Consider the following 15683-nt stretch of genomic DNA (forward strand, 5'->3'; position numbering starts at 1 on the left):
ATGAGCCTCACAGCTGTCACCCTGTGAGCTAAGGAACTGGATTTCCCCCCGCGGCAGAGGTGTGCCCACTGGGTCACGCAGGCTTGCCCAAAGACCTGCCATGAATCACTAGCAGAGCTGAGGGGCACTCAGCCCCATTCTTTACCAGCCAGACCTCCCTGCTGAGCCCCTTGGGCAGGCTGACCTGAGCCACAAGTCGCACCTAGTGCCGAAGCGTTGCTTGGTGCACAGGTAGTGCTGAGCTGCTGAGGGCCCTCTCTCCCCAGCCTCTGCATTTCTCTCTGATTTTGGAGCTCAAAGGCCCTGGCTTCCTACTGCCTGCGGACAGCTCTTCCTCAGCCCTTGCTGTCCCGAGACTCCACACTGGGGGACAGTACATTGGGATATGATCTCCTCCCACTCCCAAACATACCCTGAGAGGTATTCTCCACCTCCCAGCTCCATGCTCAGCCCCAACTCAAGCTCTGAGAGTTGGAAAGAGCAACTGCTCCACATCTTAGGCACTTCTCCCTCAGCCCAGCTGCACTCACTCAGCCCATCACCCTCCAAAGAAAGCTCCCCCTCTGCCCTCACTCCTCTTATACCCTCTGCCCTGCAGTGCTTTGATCCCAGCCTGCCCCACTCTGGGCTTTGCTGCACTGAGAGGAGACACCTGTGTATGTAGGTGTGTAGAGAGGTTAACCCCATCCTTGCCAGGCCTCAATCAATCCAAGCTCTGCCTTTTGCCCATTTGAGGGAGGGGGCCCTTATCTGGCTTCTCCACTAATGCAGGAGCCTTACAGGGCCCCGGGTTCAGTACATAGGATGGCTTGGAGGGCTTGCACTAATTACTGGGGCACCTGCCTGCTGGTATAAGAGGTATATTTGGGGATAAAGGTTGTGGTATTAACCCTGTTGTCAAACCAGAGTTATGGGAAATAATGCACTTAGCAGTTCCCTGCAAGGGGACCACAGGCTTTGAGGCAAGCCCCACACCTCCCTCATGCCTCAGTTTTGCTGCCTGCATGTTGTGGGTAAGAGCGCTTGCTTGAAGTGACGAATGCCTCCACCGTCCTCCCATGCAGGACACCATCTCCATGAACTATTTATTAACAGCTCATACCTTTTGGTGCCAAATCCAGTGTGCCTGGCATGCTTGGGGGGTGCCTGTGTGCCTCTCTGGACAGAAGCCCTGGGTGAAGTAGTGTTCACTTTCCTTCGGAGCACCTCTTGCACCCCCAAGATCCACAGGAAGATAATTTCTGGGGCAGTAAAGTGTTTTCACCATCCGTGCGTCCTATAGTCAGCCCTACATGAACAGCACCTAACCCTTCACTTGGCCTGAAGCACGTATGAAGTCCACTGTGAAGATGCAGTGCCACATCAAATATCTTCAAAGGAATCCTTTGCTGCTAAGGTGATTCCTTAGCCCCAAAGTGGTTAAGACAACAGGCAGCAGTCGGCTTTATCACTAGTAGTTATTCCCTGACTGGCAGGTTGACACTTTACGTGGAGCAAGCAGGAAGCTGAGAGCAGCTAGTTAAGAAACCAGAGGAAAATCAGCCTTCACCTCTTAGCAGGGGGCACCATGGTGGAGGGTTCGGTCGGATATCATTCAAGACTGGGCTTGGCAACAAGATGACTGAAAACTAAGAATTCCCAAAAAACTAATTACTTTAAACTGCCGGTGAACTCCAAGCTAGGAAAATTTATCCTGAGCCTTTGCCAGGAAAGAAAATATTGTTTCCATTCATGCACTCAAGGGGCCAAGGATGGGCTGCAGCACTTGGTTGATGTTTGGAGCTTGAGCTGGAAGAGGAAGAGCCCTTTTAGACAGCAGACCAGGACATGTGCCAGGGCAGGGCTGGTACCTGCAGTCCCTGTTGTGCTGTTTTGGGCAGTCCAGCTCCAACTCTCTGAAGCCATGGGGCTTCCACTGCTGCCCATGGGCTACTTTATTTCAGCACATGGCCAAGAGGTGGTTTGTGATGCTTCAGCTAAATAATTTGGGAGGATGCTGGCCTTGCTGGTAACTGCGTGAACTGGGGCTCAGGGAGCTGAGCCCGCTTCCCAGTGCTGCCGCTGGGGCCCTGTGAGGCATGTACAGGCCATCTGCATGGCTTCTGCAAGGCTCCTGAGGGCACCACTGCTGGACAGAATGCCTCCCTGTTCCCACCCATGCCCAAGCAGGAAATGGGGTGCCACGGCCCTGCTCCCACATGCTGCGTTCCCAGTCTAAGGAGCCCAGGCACAGCCTAAGATCAGTGCAGCTCAGCTGCTTCCCCTTCCAGCCTGCAGAGCCACCTGGCCTCTTTCAGGGTTGCAGTGAGGCCACCCCCCACTGGAAAAGAGAGCTGCCATTGCACAAAGCCTGGCTTCAAGCAGGGGGGGAGCTCTGTTGAGGAGGGAAGGCAGTGGCAGGCTCTTTGCTTGTTGCCCCAAGTTTTCTGACAGGGTGGAGCAATGAGAAGGAAGGTGGCTGTAAGGGAAAGCCTTTCCTGGGCTCACCCCTGTGCAGCAGAGTAAATTGGGCACCATCAAGCAGGCTCTTTCTTCCCACCTTGCTGCCTGCAGCCCACCCATTGCAGCATGTCGTGGCACATCCACGCAAGGAGCCAGCTGGCACTGTGCAGCTCCTCTTGCTCCCAGTGAATTGCTGGGAGCCCAATGCAATGCTGCTTGTTCCAGCATGTTGCAACAATCCTTCCTTCCTTCCTTCCCCTCTCCCTAAATTCCCTCAGACCTGAGAGGAGGCACGCCTCAGCACAGGGTGGTACCCCAGGGGGCAGCCCAGTGACCTTGGCAGAGATGGGGGCTAGTGGGGGAGAGCTCAATGAGCTTCCAGCTGGGCCAAAGTCTTGTCTCCGTGTCCAGCATGGACAGAGCCTGATCCATGGAGACAGGCTTAGACAGATCCTCTCCCACAAATCCAGTTGTGTCCTGGTTGCTGCAGCATTCAGTTCTGCTGGTGGGTTTCTTATTGGAAAAGGAGCTTTGTTTCTATCTAAGGCCCTCTTATATGCCTGCAGGCAAAGGTGCAATGGGATCTAATGCATGATCCCCAGAATCGTGCCTCCTGCCATGCCACATGTGCATGGCAGGCGGCATGATTGTGGGACTGTGCATTAGATCCCATCGTGCGTTACGGCTGGTGCAGGGGGAGCACCGATCCTGGGCTTCCCCTGCACCAGCGAAAGCAGCAAGGTCCTGTGGCTGGGATTCCCCTCAGTCCAGGGGCTCCCAGCTGCGGGGAAGCTCCCCATATCCCCAGGGCTGGCGGATCGGGGCTCCTGCCTATGTAGCTACTTTGCATGTGTAGCTGGTCTTAAGGTAACTTAATTGCACAATACCTGTAAAGTTTTGGGGGGGAGGGCTATAATTGCTGTTATTTTTCGTTGCCTCACTGGGGCAGGCAGGAGACAGCAACCAATGCACAAGGGTTCTGCCCTTCTCCAGGGCCCTGCTGGGGCAGGCACAGGGCTGTGGGCTGGCCGAGGCAGAACAGGGGGAGAACGAGGCTCCAGGGGCTCCTTGCCTTCGCTCTCCCTGTGGTTGTGGAAGGGGAACCGCTACCCTTCTCTCCTGCCCAGGGCTGCGGGCTCAGCTCTCCCCTTTCTGTTCTAGTACTCCCCGCTCCTGAAGAAACTCTACTGCCAGATTGCCAAGACATGTCCCATCCAGATCAAAGTGTCCACACCACCCCCGCCAGGCACCATCATTCGTGCCATGCCTGTCTACAAGAAGGCAGAGCATGTGACCGAGGTGGTGAAGCGCTGCCCCAATCATGAGCTGGGCCGTGACTTCAATGACGGTGAGTGTTGGTCCCTGCCCCTGCGTCATGGAGCAGCCATGCAGCGAGCCTGCATGAGACAGCAGTTACCTTGGGGGGCATCTCACCCTGATAACATGTCTCCCAGAGCTTCAGGAGGGTCAAGCCAGGCACTAAGCAAGGCATGGCGCCACATGGCACCAGGTGTCGGGGGTCTGGCTAGGCTGAGACAGTCTGAGGCCCTGCTGTGTGAAGCAGACCGCTCTGTTGTGAGACTGAAGTGAAACCACCATGTTCTCTCCCAGTTGTGCCTGCTCCTGGCAGCGCCAGGCTGGACGGGCAGCCCAGGATGCCAGCAGCAATTGAGTGCCTGGAGCTGGAGTCAGCACCAGCGGGAGGCACAGGACCTGCCCTTGCCCCAGCCTCCCTGTGTTCAGACCACCTTGTGATCAAGCCAGCAGCCCCTTCTTCACGTAGGCTAGCCCACAGGCCCTTCCTCTCATGGCACTTTGTGTCTTCACAGGCCAGTCCGCTCCCGCGAGCCACCTTATCCGGGTGGAGGGCAACAACCTCTCGCAATACGTGGATGACCCTGTCACAGGGCGACAGAGTGTGATGGTGCCGTACGAGCCACCACAGGTACTCACGTGTGCGATGAGGAGCGAGCCAGAGGAAAGGGGGGCCGTATTGTACAGACTGTGGAGTCGCAAGGCTGGAAGGGGCCCGGCCCAGCCCCTGCACACAGCAGGACTTGTGATCCCTGAACCGCCCCTCCAGGCTCTGGGTGGAAGGCAGCTCCTGGCTCCCTCAGTCCCAGTGCTCTGACAGCCAGGGGCTTTCCCCAAGATGGATGAAATCTGCTTTGCTGCAGTTTAGACTTACCACCAGTTTCTCTACACCCCTCTGAACCCAGGGTGCCCTGAACTGGCCACAGTTCTTATGTTCCTGCACGTTTCAGTTGTTCCCAGCATCTTACGGCATCTCAGCAATGACCCCACCCTGTGTGCCAAGGGTCCTGGCTGCCCCACTGCAGCTGCCAGCTAATACCCCTTCTGTAGTGAGCTTTCCAGGCTGATTTATTGCTGCTGGGGCTTCTCCCTGCATTGGCTTGCCCAAAGCATCTCCCCTAAATCTGCTGCAATAGTGGTACAGTTTTGTGCAACCTCTTGTCCAGCTGTAAACTCCTCTGGCTGAGAAGAAAACCGCGGCAGGCTAATGGAAAGTTTAGAGCGCCCCCTGTTGTCCTGTTTGCACACTTGCCATGTCCCACTCCAGCTGCATCTCTTCCAGTCCAATGCATGAAGCGCTTTGGGGGCTAAGGGCCCTGAGCCAGTAACCCAGCCCCCACTCCCAGGGACAGGTCTCAGCTCCAAAATCAGGACTCCATTCTTTGTGCCTCCCCCGCACATGAACCCCCCTCACTGAGAGCTGCTCCTTGCACCCCTCTGGCAGCAGCCTGGAGCTCTGTGGACTGCTGCCACCTCGCTCTGCCCCAGCCAGGCGTTCAGTCCCATGCTCAGTGCATCCTCCCTCTCTTGATGGCAGGTGGGGACGGAGTTCACCACCATCCTGTACAACTTCATGTGCAACAGCAGCTGCGTGGGAGGCATGAACCGGCGCCCCATCCTCATCATCATAACCCTGGAGACGAGAGAGTGAGTCTTCTTGAAGGACAGGAGGCTGCAGACCAGGGCAAGCTCCTGGCAGCAGCTGAGATGGAGGGCGCTGAGGGGCTTTCCATGGCTGGGCGGTTAGTGAGCGGTTGGATCTGTAGCGGGAGAGCAGGATACACATAGCGCTGGCCTGTACCCCCTGCAACAGAGTGCGAGACCCCCCCCGCACCACACTGGATGCATGCACAGTGCCCAGCGCCTTGTGTGGAGAGACATGCACAGGGCAACTTCACCTTCCAAGAAGAACGAATGCTAGGAGTGTGGGGGAGGGTGGTTCCCATGGGGGGAGAGGGGAAAGCAGGCGTGGGCTGGGTGCCTGGCCTGTAACCATTCCTGTTAGTTTTTTAAGCTTTTAAAATAATCGATCAGTGTGAAGTCAGCAATAGGCCTCCTGCCCAGCCCAGCCCTGTCCCCCTCCATATTAGATGCAGGCTCATTACCCCCCTTGAAGTAATACACAGATCCTCACCGCTCCCCCCTATGTCCCCAGTGGGCAGGTGCTGGGCAGGAGGTCGTTTGAGGGCCGGATCTGCGCCTGCCCAGGCAGGGACCGGAAAGCTGATGAAGACCACTACAGAGAGCAGCAAGCCCTGAATGAAAGCGCAGCCAAGAATGGCAATGCCAACAAGCGCAGTGAGTCCTGTCCCCACCGGGCTACCGCAGGCTGTGAGTGAGAGCTGGACTGCTGCATCTGTTTGCTGGCCCCTGGACTCTGCTTTTCCCTCAGTTGGGCCTGTTAGCAACTCCCAGCCTCTAGCAAGGGGCTTCCCTCTTTGGTGCTTGGGTCGGAGGTGGGGGGAAGGTTGGGGCTGGGACCCACGATGGGCAGACTGGGTTTGATTCCCCACTAACGCTGCCTCCCATTTCTGTTCTCAGCTTTCAAGCAGAGCCCCCAGGGGATTCCTGCGCTGGGGGCTGGCGTCAAGAAGAGGCGGCATGGGGAGGAGGAGATGTATTATGTCCCTGTAAGTGTTGCTTGCCTGTGCCCCTGAGCAGAAGGATCAGGGCACCCCAGGAGGGGCCCTGGGGTTCACAGGGCAAGTGGCAAGGCAGTGCACTACCTGGCTGGGGGACAAGGCCCCATTAAGGGGCATCCACCTGGCCTGATGTTGAGGACAGGGTGTTTTCTTCAGCTCTGCCCAGCAAGGACTAATGAGGCCTGAGTTGCTTTCTGAAGTACTGAGGATGGCTCTCCCAGATGCAGAGAGCCCCAGGCCGCTGCTTGCCAGGCTTGCAGCCAAGGCCCTTCTAAGGGGGTCGTGCATACCGGCTGTGCACAGAGGCTCTCTGGAAACCCGAGGAGACCGGAGTAAACGCTTCTTCCCTGCACAGGTCCGGGGCCGCGAGAACTTTGAGATCCTGATGAAAATCAAGGAGAGCCTGGAGCTGGTGGAGCTGGTGCCACAGCAACTGGTCGACTCCTATCGGCAGCAGCAGCAGCAGCTCCTGCAGCGGCAGTAAGTACCAGGGGCCTCCCAGAAACAGGCCGTGGGGCTGGGATCAGTAGTGGCAAGCTGAGCAGTGGGGCTCCCAAAGGTTGTGGGAAGCCAACTTGGCCCAGGGCCCTTGGCTATGATGAGCCAGCCGTAGGTGGACAGAGCTCCCACATCCCAGACCCCACCCAGGAGTCACTCACAGCAGGCAAGGATGGGCAGGGACATTCCTTGGTCTGTCTCCAAGGGCTTGCTCTCTCTCTCCTTGGCTAACTGTGGCCTGCCATAGCTGGGGAGCAGGTAAAGTGATACAGGTGTTTAGGTCCTGGCCTTTCTCCATACCATTTTATGCTTGCATGCCTTTCTACACCTTGAAAGCCCAAAGCCCTGTACAAAGAGGTGGGTATCCCTTCTCCCCTCCTCCCAAATAATTACAGAGAAGCTCCCACACTGAACAGAGATGAGGAGAGGCGAGTGAGTATAGCACATTGTAGGAATAGCAGATGCCCCATTTGGGTCCAAGCTTCTGGGCTGCAGGGTTTCTTCTCTGTGCTCCCTGAGTGATGGGGGACAGTTGCTAGCCAGGAGCTTTCCCACTGGCTGATGACCAGTATGCCTGTAGCAGCAGCAGCAGTCAGCTCTACCCTAGTGACAGCCACAGGAGGGTTTCAGGCTCTATTGCTTGCAAAGCCTCCGTCAGTGTACTTGCCTAAGGCCGCATGACCCATGAGGGCACTAGCAGAAAGGAGGCATGCCTGAGCTCTCACACCATCTCTGTAACAGGCAGGGCATCCGACCGTGGGCATCTCCCTGCCTCTGCATCCCCTGGCAAGGGAAGTACCTTACAGGCTAGACAATGAATCACAGAGTCCCAAAGACAGTGATGCCATACAGAGGCTGAATGTTCATGTCACCTCAAGCAGCCCTAGTTGTACTAAATTAAAAGACAGCTCTTCTTCAAAAAGTCACGACCAACCAGCTTGCACTAGTGCAGCTCAGCCCAGTCCAGCCCCAGTGTAAATCGCGTTGACAGCAAAAGTCTGCCTGGATGCAGCTGTACTGCTGGCTCCGATCCACCTCGGAGTCTCCACAGTAACAGCCCGGACTGACCGTCTTGCTGTTCTCTCTGAGCAGGAGTCACCTACAGTCCCCTTCCTCCTATGGGCCGGTCCTGTCACCGATGAACAAAGTGCACGGAGGAGGCATCAACAAGCTGCCGTCTGTCAACCAGCTGGTGGGGCAGCCCCCACAGCACAGCTCCAATTCTGGGCCCAATCTCGGGCCAATGGGTAAGGCTTCACCTGGGCACAGCAGCCCCCAGGGGCCAAGAGGCAGGGACAGACAGCAGCCCTGACACTGGGGACAGCAATACACAGCTCACAAAGCCAAGCTCTGGCAGAAAAAGCCCCTTGTCCCCACCTCCAAACTCGAGGCCAAAGTAGAGCTGGTTACTGTGTTAACTTATGGCATAGAGAGGGAACTGCACAGTATAATCTACATCAGTTTTGTACTGGGATCAGGAAGGGAGAGAAGTTCAGCTGTCCTGTGGAATTGCATCTGCTGGGCCTCACTGCTAGAGGGCAGGGGAGCAGGTAAAAAACTTGTTTGCCTTTAGCTGTTTATCCCATGATGGCTGTGGACAGCACCTCAGCCAGTGTAACTTCAGTTTTACCCCCAATCCTATCTGTTGGCTGTCCAGGCATGCATACTGCTAGCACAGCTCATCAGCCTGGACCAGCTTCTCACACAACCAGATCTGCAGGAGCCTTGGCCAAGCAATGCTCCGCAGGCCCAAGGGGGCCATACTGTAACTACTTGGCTCCAGTAGCTTCCCTAAAGGCAAGCGGGCCCTGGAGCTCTTTCAAGTGCAGGAGGTCACTGCACTCAAAGTTGACCTACTCCTACACTTCTGCATAGCAGGGGCATTGGGCTTGGGGAAGGACAGTGCCCATCCGACCTCTGTGGCTCAGATTGGAGTAGACCAGACACTCAAGTCTCTGCCATTTTTACCCTGAGCACTCCTTGTAAGAGAGACTCTTGTCACCCTCCTGCTCTCTCTTGCACACAGGGCCTGGAATGATAAACAGTCACCCCATGCAAGCCAATGGAGAGATGAATGGAGGCCACTCATCTCAGTCGATGGTCTCAGGATCCCACTGCACACCTCCGCCGCCCTACAACCCAGACCCCAGCCTTGTCAGGTAGGGAAGCCACCAGCTGTGTCTTGTCTTTGCTGTTTTCCTTAAGCTAACTTTCAAATATCTGTCTCACAACTGGTCAACTGGCCACTGGTTCCAACTGAGAAATCACTGCTCATGAAGCTGCACACTACTCTTCTAGCCTCCCTTCACCTCACCCAGCCAGCTCCCCATTAGGAATGCGAATTGCTAATGCAGATTCCCACTTTGTTCATTAAGTTTAATGCCTCATAGCAGGATGGGCATGAAAAGGCACCTTCCCTCCCCATCAAAAACCAGCATGTGCCTTTACTGATCCTTCTCCTTCCCTTCAATACCTACCTTTGCAGATTTTCCTCTTCCCCTGTCCTTCCTGGCAGTCACTGGAAATTGCTGGAAATGGTTTCTCTCTACTAGGGACAGGTTAATTTACAGAGGTAGATATTTGATGCTTGTAGGAGGATTTCAGAGGCCATGAGGTAGCAGGGCCTCAAACTCCAGAACTGCAGGCACATCCTGTCTGGAGAGAATGCCAAAGTGGTCATTGGAGAGAGAGGCTGTTGCTCTCCAGGACATGTTGGATCCAAGTACAGCCCCCTTCCTTACTCAGGGTAGCCCAAACAGCGCCCTGGAGTTACTTCATTTCACTGAACAGCATTGAAACCATGATTCCTCAAACCTCACTTCTCCAATATTAATGCTTAGGGAGTTAGCACCTCCCATCTAGAGCATCTCCAAGGAAACTCTGGCTAGGCATTCAGGTTATTCTTAGATGGGGTTCATTGCTACACCATGATTTTTGCTTCCCACCATATTATGGGAAGAGTTGCCAGATCTGTAGAAGAAGGAAGCCTGCTGCCCTCCTCTGGCCCTCCTGGAGTTCACATAGGTTTTGTCCCAGTAATGACAGGTGAGAGCTCAGAATGTGAACTGAAGACGTTAACGCCGCTTTATTTTCCCAATTCTTTCTGCAGTTTTTTAACAGGACTGGGGTGTCCAAACTGCATCGACTATTTCACCTCCCAAGGGTTACAGAATATTTACCACCTGCAGAACCTAACCATAGAGGTAAATGCTTTGGGGAGCTCTGTTCTTACCACTTATTTCTATTGGCGGTTGATCTCAAAGGCAGGGACAAGAAATGCTTTTGAAGGAAAGGACACAGAGGTACATTAACTAGCCCTACCAGCTTTATATTCCCCAGGGTTTAAACCTCCCAGTTACAAAGGCTTTCTAACCCCTCATTTGGAAGAACAGTAGGGCAACCCATAGGGGAAACTGTGGTCTTCTGTTGATTTGTCCAGGCTGCAGGAAGCAAGACCTGATATACAGAAGAATAAAGGGAAAGAAATACCCTCCTTCTCCTCACTTGTTCTTTTAAAAAAATAGCACAGGACTCAGAAATCAGATGCCAGAGAGATTTCCCCTAACTATGGTAACTATAGCTGCTGCAAAGATTTCTCCTTAAGGACTGGTTCAAAGCCTACTGAGTCAACAGAAGGACTCATGTTTAACGTCAGCGATCTTTGGATCACATTGGTCAGGCCCACTTCTGATGTGATGTCTGCCCATGCAAACTGGGAGAAACTCTCAGCCCCAGGGAATTGTGTCATGAGGTTAGAACAGGTTCCTTGTATTTCATGCCTGAACATTTCAGCCCCAAGCCTGGATATCAAGATGCATGATGCCCTAGCTTATGCTGTGATTCAGCCTGCCACTTTGGAGCATGGTGAATTTTTCATAGTATATTTCTGGGCTGAAGGACTATCTGTGGAGGGAGGAGCAGTCAGCTCTGTGCAAAGCTTTCCTTCCTTTGTTGTGGAAAAGCCCTGTTCACTCAGCTGACTGTGCAGCACAGGGCTCCCTTAGTTTATTAAGGCAATCTGAATATGCACCCTTTGTTGACCCTTTACACCCACAACAGACTCAGATATGCCCCAGCCTCAGTATTCTGGCCAAGTCCTGCTAAAATGGTGGCCCTGATCCCAGGTCTTTCCTACGAGGTGTGCTACAATGCCATCCTCAGTCTGGTTGCCAGGACCTGAACGACTACAGATGTCATGCAGACACAATGATTTTTCATTGGTAGCTGGGGCCAGTTGGATAACCTTAGACTAGCTTTGGAATGTGTTAATAACTAACCTCCAAGAGTGAATTTTTTTTAATCTTTTGAAACCCCTACATATAGCATGGTTGAAACTGTACATCACACATTGCAGAGCCATGTGTCCGAGTCAATGTTTAATCCCTTGTTGCTATGCTAGCTAGTTAACTCCTGTGCGAGTCTGCTTTTGGTGCTAACATGGATCTCTAGCAGCTCTACACTGCATCTAACACACCATGGGTTGGGTACATGTGCTGAGGCAGCCTCCTGCAGGCACAGCCCATGTCTGACATAATCAGGCTATATATATACCGTGACATCTATAGCATTTCTTGTGCATCGTAAAAAATGCCCCTCACTGCCCATGGTGGCATAGGGTGGCATATGGGAACCCTATGGGCACAGGTTAGTGCTACAGCAGAGGCCTGGAGGTCATTCAGAGCCTTGCATGCTGCTCAAGGCAGCTTCTGCCCAAGCTGTCAGCCCCTGGGGTCTGGATTGGGGTTCATGGCTCTTAACCCAAATCGTGAACACAGACAAGAGATGGAAGGTTGCAGGCAAACTGGGCTGAGGGTTCCCAGTAAGCATCAACCTGACCATCCTCCTGCTGCTCTGTCATTCACAAGATGAGGGAACCCAGTCCCATCCCACCCCTCTTTAAAAATAAATAATAATCCAAGTCAAACCATTTCCCTTCCCCAAATTGCATGCCTTGTTGCCTGTCCATTGTCACCTCCAAGGACCAGATCTGGTCCCAACTGAGAAATCACTGCTTATGGAAACAATGGGGGCCATGACTCACTGTGGGGGATGATGCAGAGCCAAGATAACCTCATGTCTCAAGTGCAGTAGGGTTGGCAAGATGGTCAACTGACTGCATATTTTTTGACCAGTGCAAGATTGTAGCAATTTTATCAAAAAAACTTCTGTCGCTTTCTTGACAGAAATATGATGGTTTTTTGACACATTTCTTAATGGAAACCTTGTGCTTTTCCTGTGTAGTACTTGGACCTATTGGCAATTTTTTACAATTTTTAACTGATATTTGACCTGTCAGTTGACTAAACTTTATTTGACCGGTCAAATACTCAACCCTAGACTACAGGCCCTCTGAGCTATGGTCATAGTAGCCCCCAGGCTTGCCCTGCCCTTATTTGTGACTGCTGCTTGGCCGAGACAAACCTTACCATTGTTGATGTTCTAGGATCTCGGAGCACTGAAGATCCCAGAGCAGTACAGGATGATTATCTGGAGAGGCCTTCAGGAACTCAAGCAGAGCCACGACTATGGGGCCCAGCAGCTCATCCGCTCCAGCAGTAATGCCTCCACCATCTCCATCGGTAGCTCTGGCGAGTTGCAGCGACAACGTGTCATGGAGGCAGTGCATTTTCGTGTGCGCCACACCATCACTATCCCTAATCGCAGCGGGGCCGATGAGTGGGCGGACTTCGGCTTCGACCTCCCGGACTGCAAATCCCGCAAACAGTCCATAAAAGAAGAGTTCACAGAGGGAGAGATCAACTGAAGGTCTCTGCAAGCACTGGCAGCAAGAGACCAGACACAGAGGTTTAAAGGAACAGAAAACCAATCATAAAAAATGGCAAAACTCTTCCAGCTTTAAGTACGTGGAGAAAATGCACTCAGTCGCATGAGGGAACCTGGGTCTAGCCATTGGTTAGATGCCCTTCACAGGAGGGAAATTCCACTGGCTTTGTGATAGGATCGAGGTGAGGAAAGGAGCAGCTGAGACACAAACAGGCACTCCAAATCGGCTGTAGAGATGCCACAGCTGCCTGAAGCAGAGGAATATACACTTGCTAACGTACAGGGCTACCTTACAATTTCCCTGACAGTCTTCATATCAAACGAATGCAATGTAAAAGTAAAACGTATTCTTTTCTTAAGAACAGTCTCCTTCCTACCCTACCTCTCCCTACTCTGTCTGTTTAGCAGTGCCCAACTCTTCGAGACCTCGGTCTCTGTGAAAACGGGTTCAGCACCTGAAATGTTCTGCTCATGTTAGGGATACCTGCTGTTGACTGATGTATGACAAAAGGACATGCTTTCCTGATGGATTGCCAAAAAGTATTTGTTTCCTTTCGTTCTTTGTAGAGCAGAAAAGAAATTTATTTGTTGATTCCAGACTATGTGCATGTATCTAAATGACATGTGTGTATATGGACAGACATACCTTGTATATACCCAGTAAGCTCACTGTGCTGTTAAGGATAAAGAAAGATTTATTTTCATGTATGCTACAAAAAAAAATTGATAATTACCCCCAAGACACTCCAGTGTCATAAATTAACTTCATGCTTTTGACATGTAAACAGGCAGAAAGCTGCTATATTTCAAGTCTTATCTTAAGCATTCAAAGGGTTTTTCTTTTAATCTTTAAACAGTTTTTTGTTTGATTCTGAGGGAGAAAGGGCAAATCCATTCACTTAAACCCCCCAGTCTAAAATTTTTCCATAAAGTGTTGCTTAGAGTTCCTAATATTTGCAGGGCATGGATTAATTATAGTCTTGATCATTATCCCATAAAAGTAAAAAACCTGTTTTCCCAAACTACTGATAACAGTCTCTGTTCGATGAAGAGGTTTCCTTTTCACCATCTGAAGGTAGGGCTGTTTTTATTCCTTCCCAGTGCTTCCCTAGCACAGGGGTCCAGATGATTTGCCTCATGTCTTTGTGTCTCCTGACTAAATTCAACAAGATACGCAGCAGGAAATGCGAAGATGCATGCAGATGTTTTGTGCCAGCAAGTGGCACAAAAAAGACATTCTGTGGGTGCGACTGGCAATGCCCTTCCAAGCACAGTAGAGGCTACCAGTGATGGCAGAGAAGGCTGGTGGTGCCATTCAACATCCTGTGTATCGTCTCATTCCAGGACTGGTCTGTAACTGAGACAGCCCAGAGGACTGGGTTGTCTCAGTAACCTCCAGGGCTGCCATACTGCCCAGAACCTATTCAGAGCTGCAGCTCTGCCTGCAGCATATCCCTTAACCTCAGCCTTGTAAAGGGGTGCTCAGAATGCAACCCCATAGCCATTTACTCTTTGTGCTTACACCAGAAAAATTATCCCCCAGCCTGACAGAGCTTATGGAGTTCACTGATACTGCTCTGGGCTAAAATGTGTCTCACCAACATGCGCTGGGCTTCAAACACAACTTTTGCCTTCCCTTAAGCATCAAGGGCTGGTCCTCATTCAGGATGGAGCCCCACAGGGAAACTGAGCTGTATCTGCCAATGCCAGGAGAGCAGCAGGAAAAAAAGAGCTCCTTCAGCATCTCTGCTTGTTCTTCTCCACTGGTGGCTCAGGGGCTAAGGCACATGGGATGCATGGCTAGGGGCCATTGTTCTGACCCTTCTGAACTATTTGCCCCATTTTCACTGGTTTCTCCCCCAGCCCACAAACCTCTGTGGCTGAGAGTAGCCGACCCCCATTTGACAGCTCCACACCTGTGTACATTGTCCTTACCCTGCACCAGGACTCTGGGGCTCGCCAAGAAAGCAACACATACTTGTAAGTAACAGCTGATTAAAGCACTTTAATGCTTTAAGATTTTTAAATAATCCTTCATGTTTTCAATGTTAACTAATGCTTTTTCCAGCAGTATTATAAGGTATATTTCACCCCTGTTATTAACTGTATTTTTTGTAATGTTATCTTTGGAAAATGTGTTATTTTTATAGCTGTGGTTTTTGTTTTGTTTTTTTGTAACGCAATAAAGCCCAATGTCTGAGCTATGTGTGATGGATACACGCTCCTGCCCTAGTTTCCAACTTGGCAAACTGCATGCTACAAGCTAGAAATGTCCTGAAGTTTAAATAGGAAACATGGATCCTTTGTTATGGAGCAAGCAGCTATTAAAGAACAGTTCTCCAAAGGACAAAGCTACTTGCCAAAGCAAAATTATAGCTCAAAACAGCCCTTCAGAGCATTAAGAGAGTAGCTTGTGAGCTCCCACCATTCAAAACAAGAATTGCCATCCACCATGGCTACCCACTGCTATTTTGGGAGAAGCTGTGGATGAATAGTAGTTAGCACATGCAAAACCCCTCCTCATTTCTATACAGGCTTAAAAGATGTGTTCTGTCTTAGATAAGCAGAAACATATCTGAGGCCTTTCTTAGCAAAGCTGCATTTAGAAAGGTGAACTTTAGAAAAATATATTAAAACATTCACTCAAAAAACAAATCTCAACAAAAAAAAATATATATTTTCTTTTAATAAGTAGCTACCTGGGTTTCATTCACAGAATGTAGGTTGTGTTGTGTTTTTTACCATCTTTCAAATAAATGACCAAAAAGATACAGTATGAAAGAGAGAGTAGCATTTATCATTAATACACAGCTTTTCTTAGGTTTGAAAAAAAAAACAAAACAAAAAAAAACACTGTTTAAAACAATTTCCACAAGAGAACTGTGCTTAGTTATAAATGTTACAACTATTCCTAGTTTTAGTAATATATACTGCATATATAAAAATTAAATTGACAGTAAAGACTATTTTTCCGGAGAAAAATTCAGTATGTATAGCTACCAA

The 15683-nt window shown here is 51.3% G+C and overlaps 1 protein-coding gene across 6 annotated transcripts in view; it reads left to right on the plus strand.

Moving 5' to 3' along the window:
- The window catches only part of TP73 (tumor protein p73), a 73637-nt gene extending 58757 nt beyond the window's left edge, over positions 1 to 14880 (plus strand). For 4 of the 6 annotated variants that reach the window (XM_090024527.1, XM_090024529.1, XM_090024526.1 and 1 more), the window contains 10 exons: positions 3604 to 3790; positions 4272 to 4387; positions 5294 to 5403; positions 5912 to 6087; positions 6298 to 6386; positions 6754 to 6878; positions 7989 to 8143; positions 8923 to 9055; positions 10006 to 10099; positions 12340 to 14880. In XM_090024527.1, coding sequence (XP_089880653.1) covers positions 3604 to 3790; positions 4272 to 4387; positions 5294 to 5403; positions 5912 to 6087; positions 6298 to 6386; positions 6754 to 6878; positions 7989 to 8143; positions 8923 to 9055; positions 10006 to 10099; positions 12340 to 12660 — 1506 coding nt within the window. In that variant the 3' untranslated portion in view covers positions 12661 to 14880. The remainder of the gene's footprint in view (positions 1 to 3603; positions 3791 to 4271; positions 4388 to 5293; positions 5404 to 5911; positions 6088 to 6297; positions 6387 to 6753; positions 6879 to 7988; positions 8144 to 8922; positions 9056 to 10005; positions 10100 to 12339) is intronic. The other 2 variants (XM_090024525.1, XM_090024530.1) reach the window with 2 other exon arrangements.
- Positions 14881 to 15683: the final 803 nt, after the last annotated feature.

The sequence above is a fragment of the Crocodylus siamensis genome, chromosome 12, assembly GCF_052110815.1.
Source record: "Crocodylus siamensis isolate JL-2025a chromosome 12, ASM5211081v1, whole genome shotgun sequence".
Classification (NCBI taxonomy): domain Eukaryota; kingdom Metazoa; phylum Chordata; order Crocodylia; family Crocodylidae; genus Crocodylus; species Crocodylus siamensis.